This window comes from Haplochromis burtoni, unplaced genomic scaffold, assembly GCF_018398535.1.
Source record: "Haplochromis burtoni strain Fernald_Lab_line unplaced genomic scaffold, NCSU_Asbu1 Contig_73, whole genome shotgun sequence".
NCBI classification, from domain to species: Eukaryota; Metazoa; Chordata; class Actinopteri; order Cichliformes; family Cichlidae; genus Haplochromis; species Haplochromis burtoni.
In genome coordinates this window covers 2,332,321-2,342,650 of record NW_024582434.1, presented here as the reverse complement: position 1 = coordinate 2,342,650, position 10,330 = coordinate 2,332,321, and the positions used below count along the sequence as shown (strand labels likewise).

At 38.0% G+C, this 10,330-nt stretch overlaps 1 protein-coding gene across 1 annotated transcript in view; it reads right to left on the bottom strand.

The window, feature by feature from the left end:
- Positions 1-1,874: 1,874 nt before the first annotated feature.
- The window catches only part of anxa5a (annexin A5a), a 28,668-nt gene continuing 20,212 nt past the window's right edge, over positions 1,875-10,330 (bottom strand). The window contains exons 12-13 of the mRNA XM_042221760.1: positions 10,105-10,227; positions 1,875-3,138 (exon numbers count right to left, since the gene is read on the bottom strand). Coding sequence (XP_042077694.1) covers positions 3,079-3,138; positions 10,105-10,227 — 183 coding nt within the window. The 3' untranslated portion in view covers positions 1,875-3,078. The remainder of the gene's footprint in view (positions 3,139-10,104; positions 10,228-10,330) is intronic.

Below are 10,330 nucleotides of genomic sequence, written 5' to 3'. Positions count from 1 at the left end.
ATGATGTCACCAATTGGTTTGTGGACTACAATTTTAGGTTCTTCAGTTTACCCTTGTATACATCAACATATTGGTTTTATGATGCCAGAAGTGGAAACAAAAGTAGTAAGTTAGCAGCTATTAACAAAAAACCTGGCTAGCAAGTTTTATCTTTATGAACTAGAATTTCACTCACTAACACAACCTCATTTCAGAATTTGTGTTAAAAGAAATCCAAGCCAGATTTGTCATAGCATTGCATTTAAATGCTTCTAAAAGCCCCAGCACCATTTTAAAAAAAGACCTGTTTAGTGACTTCAATTAGCAGAAATGAGTATGTGAAAACAAAAACAGCTAGTAAGATGTTTTCATCAGGTGGCCTCTAACAAAATCCAAACAAATGTTAACATTGGTCTGTTCCTGCTATTAATTTCCTGATACGTGAATGGATGTAAAGCCAAATCTTTCCCCAGTAAGTGAACCCAGGAAAGGGTGGGCGTACAGGTGGTGTGACTGCCTGCAACCACTCCTGATTGGCTGAGGCGATGTAAGGCTTGGTCAAGCTGAAAATATTCAAAACACATTTCAGCACTATTGACACAAAGGAGATCTGGCACAGTGTGTATGTGAGTCAGGCTTATAAGCTTATATGAATGCCTTTGTATGTGTGCAAGTGAGCTTTTAGTTTATAAGCTTTAGGCTCAGTGGAGCCAAGATAACAAAGAACTGAAGGGAATAAAAATAAATGCCATAAAATGGCACTGTTAGTGTGAAGTTAGACAGATGAGTGTGTGCTGTTGTGGGCAGTCTAGACCAAACAAACATCACCATCCATCTGGCTGTATGAGTATCGTTTTTCTAGACATATTATAAAGGCTCAATATGCATGCATAAGCTGCATTTTAAAATAATGTGACTCAGAGCAAAGATTTCCCAGAAATAACTGACAATTAAGTTCTACAGCCTCACTGCATAGTGGAAAGAATACCACCTCACTATTATTTACAGCGTCGTCCTGCAGTAGAAATGGTCATCTAGTATGGAGCAAGCCTGATTTATGATAGGCACTGGCACTGGCAGTGATTACAGGAAAGACTTTAAACTGCACATTTCAAAGATCTACCATACACAAAGTATGTGTATGGTTTACATTGCACATGGGTACCTGTTTTCCTCCATCTGGTGTACTAAATTTAAGGATATTTTGGTTTACCAACTTTAACTAAACTTTTTCCTGATTAACCACCTTTTCATAAACTTAAAAGTAAAAAGCTTAAAATCAGGTGATTTATCTCAAATTACTGGACTGTTATTAACAGCCAGCACTGCTATTCATAATTTATAATACTACACCTAAATATATCAAAACCCTTCAAATCATTGGATGTTAAATATGTAAAATTTTAATGTGTCTCTCTTTTGCTATTCATTGTACTGTATGTATGTATGTATTTTTATTCTGGTTGGAGTAATGTTATATGGATTGTGCTATTTTCTTATTTTGCACTGGCATTTCTGTTGAGCTGTGGAATCTATCCAGTTGTAAATAAACAGCAGATTCATTGTAAAGCAATAGTATAGCTGCATTGAAAAGCAAATGTAATTTTCCTCTTTGGATGAATAAATACCTACAGAGATGTGGAGCATCAACTTTCCAGTCATTTTTGCAATGAATCAGTGTGGACTTGTGTCTGCAGAGAGAGCAGGAGCCTCAGAAGAAAGCGTGACTATACATGAAAACACTTTGCAGGTTTAACCCTGAGGTGCTTTCTGAATACTTAACAGTGTCTAGGTCACATGACTGTAAAATATGTATAACCACACTGAACTGAAACACTGAATATTTCTGAACCACACTGAGAAATGATACATTTCGAGAGTATTGACATGCACATCTGTTCTGGGTTATTTTAATGACTTTATAATTTTAAACAGATCAACATTTATATGACTCATCCTTATATGCATCCTCCTCAAATTTAATCAATAACAGTCATCATTTGCACTCATTAATGGGCTAATATGCCCATTAATGAGCAAATTCACCAACCAAGAACTTTACTTAAATAACCCATTTGTATTTAAAAGGTATTAAATATGTGAAGTTGAATTATAAGAAAATGAGGAAACATTGCAGTGATATATGAGAAAGATTACACATGTTGCCTAAGATATGCGGTGTGGTTAAAATGGGAGGGTTGAAAAACATATAGTTAGGGCCCAAGTACTAGTCTGCGAAGGCCCTGTTGTAATCACTCCATTTATTTGCATTTGAATTTGTTAATTTGTGAAAAGAAAATTACTTTTTAGTAAAATATATTGACACTATCTCATCAATCACTGTAATGAGAAACAATATAAAGACATTGTGTCCTCATTTCAAACTCTGCTGCCACCCTGTGGTTCAGTTCCAGCAAAATAAAATCATTTTCCACCGAGTGACCTATAGGGACCCCGTTTGTTTGACATTTGGCCTCGTCGTGCAGAAAGGCATGGAAGCAATAGATCTCATTATATGCATCAACAAATGTCTAATAGCATCCCATTACTTATTGATCACTGACAGCCGCATTGCACGTCAAGTCTGGATCACAGTCTCATTTCTTATTAATGAGAGCATCGGGGTTGTCAACATGTAGGGTTTAATAATTGAGTAGCGGTATTGTATTTTCAAACTTGCATTTAACACATGCTGTGAGAAGCTAGCTCAAATAAGGTAAACAGCTGCTAACATTGTGTCTACGCTTGACAAGAGAAAGAGGTCAAAGATTTTAAATTAATCAGGCATTTCATCATTTCAGAAAGCATTATTATCGGCATTAAAATCAAAACTGCTTGTTTACCAAGGACTAAATTAGAGCTATATGTTCTGTCTGGCATTTAAAAAACAAACAAACAAAAAAAGAACAGTGCCTTGTAAATAATATTCATACAATATAATATTGTCATAAGTCAAAATGACACTCAGGTAATTCACACTAACTCGATAAACACACACTGACAGAAAGAAGAACTATAGATCAATATCCTCATCTTATGTGTATAGCAGCAACATGATGGCTCATCATTCATTGCTGCTAAATGCGTCATAAGGTTGCATTAATCATTCCCACCACACAGGTAGAGTAAAGCCTTCTGGTAATCTCCAGCTGTGTCTTCCTGTAAAAAGAAAAAAAAAGAAGAAAAAGAGTCTCATTTAATTTGGGAGGTTGAACATTCATCTATCTACTCGGGTATGTTCGTTTTAGAAATGACTGAATTCTTTTCATTTAATTTAAGTACTGACAGAGTTAGTTTTGCCCAGTAACAGATTGGCGACCTGAGAAAATTAATGGAGATTACAGGGAGTGCAGAATTATTAGGCAAGTTGTATTTTTGAGGAATAATCTTATTATTGAACAACAACCATGTTCTCAATGAACCCAAAAAACTCATTAATATCAAAGCTGAATGTTTTTGGAAGTAGTTTTTAGTTTGTTTTTAGTTTTAGCTATTTTAGGGGGATATCTGTGTGTGCAGGTGACTATTACTGTGCATAATTATTAGGCAACTTAACAAAAAACAAATATATACCCATTTCAATTATTTATTTTTACCAGTGAAACCAATATAACATCTCCACATTCACAAATATACATTTCTGACATTCAAAAACAAAACAAAAACAAATCAGCGACCAATATAGCCACCTTTCTTTGCAAGGACACTCAAAAGCCTGCCATCCATGGATTCTGTCAGTGTTTTGATCTGTTCACCATCAACATTGCGTGCAGCAGCAACCACAGCCTCCCAGACACTGTTCAGAGAGGTGTACTGTTTTCCCTCCTTGTAAATCTCACATTTGATGATGGACCACAGGTTCTCAATGGGGTTCAGATCAGGTGAACAAGGAGGCCATGTCATTAGTTTTTCTTCTTTTATACCCTTTCTTGCCAGCCACGCTGTGGAGTACTTGGACGCGTGTGATGGAGCATTGTCCTGCATGAAAATCATGTTTTTCTTGAAGGATGCAGACTTCTTCCTGTACCACTGCTTGAAGAAGGTGTCTTCCAGAAACTGGCAGTAGGACTGGGAGTTGAGCTTGACTCCATCCTCAACCCGAAAAGGCCCCACAAGCTCATCTTTGATGATACCAGCCCAAACCAGTACTCCACCTCCACCTTGCTGGCGTCTGAGTCGGACTGGAGCTCTCTGCCCTTTACCAATCCAGCCACGGGCCCATCCATCTGGCCCATCAAGACTCACTCTCATTTCATCAGTCCATAAAACCTTAGAAAAACCAGTCTTGAGATATTTCTTGGCCCAGTCTTGACGTTTCAGCTTGTGTGTCTTGTTCAGTGGTGGTCGTCTTTCAGCCTTTCTTACCTTGGCCATGTCTCTGAGTATTGCACACCTTGTGCTTTTGGGCACTCCAGTGATGTTGCAGCTCTGAAATATGGCCAAACTGGTGGCAAGTGGCATCTTGGCAGCTGCACGCTTGACTTTTCTCAGTTCATGGGCAGTTATTTTGCGCCTTGGTTTTTCCACACGCTTCTTGCGACCCTGTTGACTATTTTGAATGAAACGCTTGATTGTTCGATGATCACGCTTCAGAAGCTTTGCAATTTTGAGACTGCTGCATCCCTCTGCAAGATATCTCACTATTTTTGACTTTTCTGAGCCTGTCAAGTCCTTCTTTTGACCCATTTTGCCAAAGGAAAGGACGTTGCCTAATAATTATGCACACCTGATATAGGGTGTTGATGTCATTAGACCACACCCCTTCTCATTACAGAGATGCACATCACCTAATATGCTTAATTGGTAGTAGGCTTTCGAGCCTATACAGCTTGGAGTAAGACAACATGCATGAAGAGGATGATGTGGACAAAATACTCATTTGCCTAATAATTCTGCACTCCCTGTATACTGACATGTGGGTAGCTCAGGTGTTTGGCTCTCCTACTCCTCCTCTCCACATGTCAGTTTGTCCTTGAGTAAAAGCATATAACTCAACATCAACATCCTCCAGTTAGTCACATGTCCCAGTGTCTTTTGGCAGCTTCACAAATGCTACTAACATTTAGCTAATCGAAGCTAAAGCTATAAACATATATGAGCTTTCCTTCCACATTGACTTCAACTTCTGCTGATCTGATGTTACACAGAGTAAGGTAGAGAGTGTCCAGTTTGAGTTAACCACAGCACCTTTTCCCCCTGACATGTGCATTGATATCAATGCAGATTTTCTGCCATCAAAAGTCCCATTTTTTTCATCTGTTATCTCAAAATATCAAGTTAATAAATGCAACTGTTGACAAAAAACCTTGAAATGTTGATGTTACAGATATTTTATCTAGAGCATTCATGTTCTTAATGGTCAGCTAACCTGTCCATCCATTGTCTTAACTGCTTATCTAATCCTGATTGGAAGGAAGGCTCGAGCCAACCCCAGCTGTCATCGAACAAAAGGTGAGGTGGGACACCATAGACAAATCGCCAGGCCATCACAGGGCTACGTCACCTAGGTACTGCTGTAAATAAATAAATACAGCAATAAAATATCAATTTACTTTGCTTCTCTGAGCAAAATGCTACATGGCTATCCAGCTAGCTACCATGTGTTATACCATACTTATGGTGGAATGGTTTTATAAGCTTGCACGTTATTTATCATCCCAGAGATTTTCATGCAGACAGTTGAATTTAAAGTTTACTAAGCAACAAAACATCAAAAATATAACAGAAATGTCAACTGTTTGGCAAATCTCTCAAGTCTAGAGTCATGCTCCAGCATGTTTGATGACTCTCTCTCTTCATGTTCTTTGCCTCCTCTGGATCTTTTCCTATTTTGCTGGGAAATATTTCCACAGGTACTCAAGTTCTGCTACCATCAGTCATTTCCTCTACTGAGGCAAAGCTAGCCGGGGTGACTATAATAATAATAATAATAATAATAATAATAATAATAATAATAATAATAATAATAATAATAATAATGAACTTTATTTAAAAAGCACACTTAAAACCAAGGGTATGCCAAGGTGCTTAACAAGTAACATAGAGAATAAAAGGAAGATAACAGAAATAGGACCAAAGCAAGTACTAGGTATGCAAGCAGATAGCTGTCACTGATACATAGGAACAAACAAGGAATTAAATGAGCATAAAAGTGCATAATAATAAATCATAAAAGAAATGTTAACTAGAGGGAAAGGCAAGATTGAATAAGTGGGTTTTTAGTCATGATTTAAACAGTGCAATAGAATCAGAGGCGTGGATATCAATTCCACCGTACCGGGGCAGCCAGTGCAAACGCACGGTCACCCCGAGATTTCAGCCGAGATCTAGGTTGCGGCAGAAGTAGTTGAGTGGCAGATCTAAGTGTTCTAGCAGGAGTATGCGGCCTGAGAAGTTCACTAAGATAACTCGGTGCTAATTTATTAATGTTTTGAACGTAAGGAGTAATATTTTAAATTGAATACAGTACTTTATGGGCAGCCAGTGCAAGCCAGCTAGAACAGGAGTAATAGAGCAAAATTTCCTTGTACCAGTCAAGAGGCAGGACTGTTTGCAGTCTAAGAAGAAGAGAAGAGGGAAGACTGTAGTACAAGGAGTTACAATAATCCAACCTGGAGGTCACAAAAGCATGAATAAGCTTCTCCAAGTTCTCATGCGGAACATAGTACCTAGCCTTAGAGATAAGGCACAGTTGGTGGAAGCTAGATCTCACTACAGCAGAGACTTGCTCATCGAGTTTGAGCGAGCTATCCAGCAGTACACCTAAGTTACTGACATAGTCACAGGAAGAGCTAGCAAAGGGACCCAGGGCAGCACAAAGCTGGACACGAGGGATTTTACTGTTGAACACCACAATCTCAGTCTTCTTATCGTTTAAAACGAGGGAATTACTCAGGGACCATTCTTTGACCTCACACATGCATTCTTGAAAGTAGTGCAGGGACACAGCAAGGCCGTCAGTAAGTTCAAAATAGATCTGTATGCTGTCGGCGTAACAGTGGAAGATGATATTGTATTTTTCAAAGATTACGCCTAGAGGGAGCAAATACAATGAGAAAAGAATAGGGCCTAAAACTGACACTTGAGGTACACCACAACACACCGGAGCGGAGGAAAAGGAGAAGGTGCCCAAGTTAACCGAAAAGGACCTGTCAGCGAGGTATCATTTAAACCAGTCAAGGGCAGCACCTCTAATACCCACAGTGTGCTCAAGTCTTAATACGGTAATAAGATGTTATGGTCCACCATATCAAAAGCTGAAGAGAGGTCCAATAAAACTAGGACCATAGAGTGTCCAGTATCAGTAATTACAAGAATATCATTAATAACTCTAACCAACGCCGTTTCAGTGATATGCAATGGCTTAAAGGCAGATTGAAATTTCTCAGCAATATTGTTCGTGTCCAAGTACGCCTGGAGCTGGGAGAGAACTAGTCTCTCCAGGATCTTGGACAAAAACTAAAGCTTAGAGATCGGTCTGTAGTTTAAAAGGTCATAACAGTCAGTTTCTTTTTTTAAGAATCGGGTGGACTTCAGCATGCTTAAAAGCCAAAGGAACACAGCCTGAGAGCAAGGAAAAGTTCATAAGAAATACGATACTAGGTCCAATTACATCAAAACAGTCCTTAGCTATGCGAGATGGAAGAATGTCAAGCACAGTATTGGTGTTATTCATTTGATCAACTAGCCGCTTAAGAGACAAAAGTGACACAGGCTAAAACTGGTGGAAAGTTGAAATGCACTCAAGAATGGGGAGAGGACATGGGGAAGGGAGGACTTAAGAGATGAGACCTTCTCTAAAACGTGAATTTGAAATCGCTCACAAAGAGCCTGAGAATAAGGTAAAGGCATGTCCGGGCAAGGGTTAACCACGGAGTTAAAAATTCTAAATAAGGTGCGGGGTTATGACCATTGGCCCGGATGATTTTGGATAAGAAAGACGCTTTGGCCATTTTAGCAGCACTTTGGAGTTTTAAGTGGCTAGTCTGTAGCATGTCGTAAGAAACCTGAAGTTTATCTTTTTTCCACCTTCTCTCAGCACGCCGACACACGCGACGTAGAGCGCCCGTAGTGTCATTAAGCCAACACTGAGAGTAAGTTCTAGGGCGATTCATTTTAATAGGGGTGTTGTGCCAAGAAGTGATTGCCTGCCAAAAACTGATTTCCAATGTTTCCGTGTGTTTTTTATGTGTAATATTGTTACGTATGTTGCTAAATAGACTTCGGTGAACAGGTATTGCAAAGGGGTTAAATACACAATTTTAAAAAATTACCTGTTTCTCAATTATCTTTGTAGCTGTGTTATTGTACTTAATTATAATCAATCAGCTTCCTTTTGTCCACTTAAAATATGTTTACAGAACTATTTTTGCATTTGTTGCAATTTCAGCTGTCCTCTTGGCCAGACTACTCTTAAAAGAGACATTTTTAAAGCAAACAAGAATTTTTTTTTTTTTAACTGCATAAATAAAGGATACATAAAAGTCACTGCCAAAAAGTGATTGCGGCTTCTACCTCGTTACAGGAATGTTGTTTGTTGGTCAAGATAACTTGATATAATTCATGAGGGATATATTTGACATATGTTTCACATATTGTAGATCAACAAGTTATTTATAGCAGTTTAAATACAAGCAATCAGTTTTTGGCACAACAGGGGCAAGAGTATCAAGGATAGAAGAAAATAACGATAGAAAGGTATTAGCACAGTCATCAACCGAGCGAAATAAACAACAGTCGGGAGTGACAGATGCAGAATCCAAGAAAGACATAGAGAAGTTTGACACCGCTTCAGCATTGATTACACATAGTGGGCGAAGGGGAGCCGCAGGATGTAGTTTGTTAGTGCATAAGCCAGTATCAAATATAACTGGGAAATGATCCGAGATCCCAGCGTCACTTATATCCATGATACAAATGAAATAAGTACTTCCTGCATAATTGAGACGTTATTTTCAGGACAATTAATACTCTGCATTATACAGTACTGCTTACAGCGATCCACTCTAATTACTCATGGTTGATTATTATTCAATACACATTAGATTACAGCATCCATGTTTACATCATATTGATAAGGAAAAGCAAAGTTTTGATATCACTTTATAATCACTCCTCATTGAAAACTTCCATTGAAACTTTAGCATACTGTCCTATTAAGCTTTTTTATTTTCTCTCATATAAATACAGTTACAATGGTGGACGCTAGGGTGTAAGCCTAAGTATAAGTAATGAGCCAAAAAGCTTAAAATAGCTTTTGACTTTAGAATAAAAATGTAAAGCCTTAAATAAGCTTAGTTAAGGCTTTACATTTTTATTCCACTTTTAATGTCAGGCATCCATGGTTGGTTGGTATTTTTTTGTCAGAAAATATTCAAAAAGCAAGTCTCCAAGTCATAATTACGGCTTGTATGTTGAAATTATCATTATTTACATGTTAGACACCATTAATTGTGGCAACTACTGTGTGACATAAACGTGCTCTTATAATAGCAGGAAAAGCACAGGCGTAATTAATGTCATTAGCTTTATGTAGCTCTGATTCATTTGGAAGGCAAAGTGAATAGTACACAGTACGGGGACTGTGAACATGCAGAATGAATTATACATTATTTAAAAAGTGGAGAAATTGTAGAATAACTGCCATAATTAAGGAAAAAATGAACTCTGCTGAACTGTAAAAAATATATAATATATTTATTCAAGATTATTTCATAATGTGTTATTATCTATTCAGTACTGGCCATTTAGTTCTACAGGAGGATCGTAATAACTCTTCAATGGAGGAACATCTGGCATTAGGAGAACAGATTATTCACTTCATCTGGTGTGAAAAGAAGGGAAGCACACTGAGGGAGACATTTAAAGTAAATCACTAATCCCCACTCCATCACTGCACTGACGTGAGTAGTGTACAGCCATCATATCCATAGTAAACCCAGCTGGTGCTCTAAAGTCATGCAGAGGGACAGATGAGTATATTTAGCAGAATATGGAGACAACTGAGGAAAATTATATTTTACAGAAATGTGTTATTCTTCTGAAGTAATAGACTATTCAGTATGTTTCATTTAAAAAAAGAGCACAAGGGAATAAACAGAAATCCTGAGGGGGCTGAAGCAGTACCTGGATGGTGGTGTACAGAGACTGTCCGTATATCTTCTTGAAACTGCCTCTGATGTCCAACATGTCCACCTCACTCCTGGACACCATTATCCTCATCAGAGTGTCGTCATCAGTTCCAGCTCGCTAAATACACAGAAAGAAAGAAAGAAAGAAAGAAAGAAAGAAAGAAAGAAAGAAAGAAAGAAAGAAAGAAAGAAAGAAAGAAAGAAAGAAAGAAAGAAAGAAA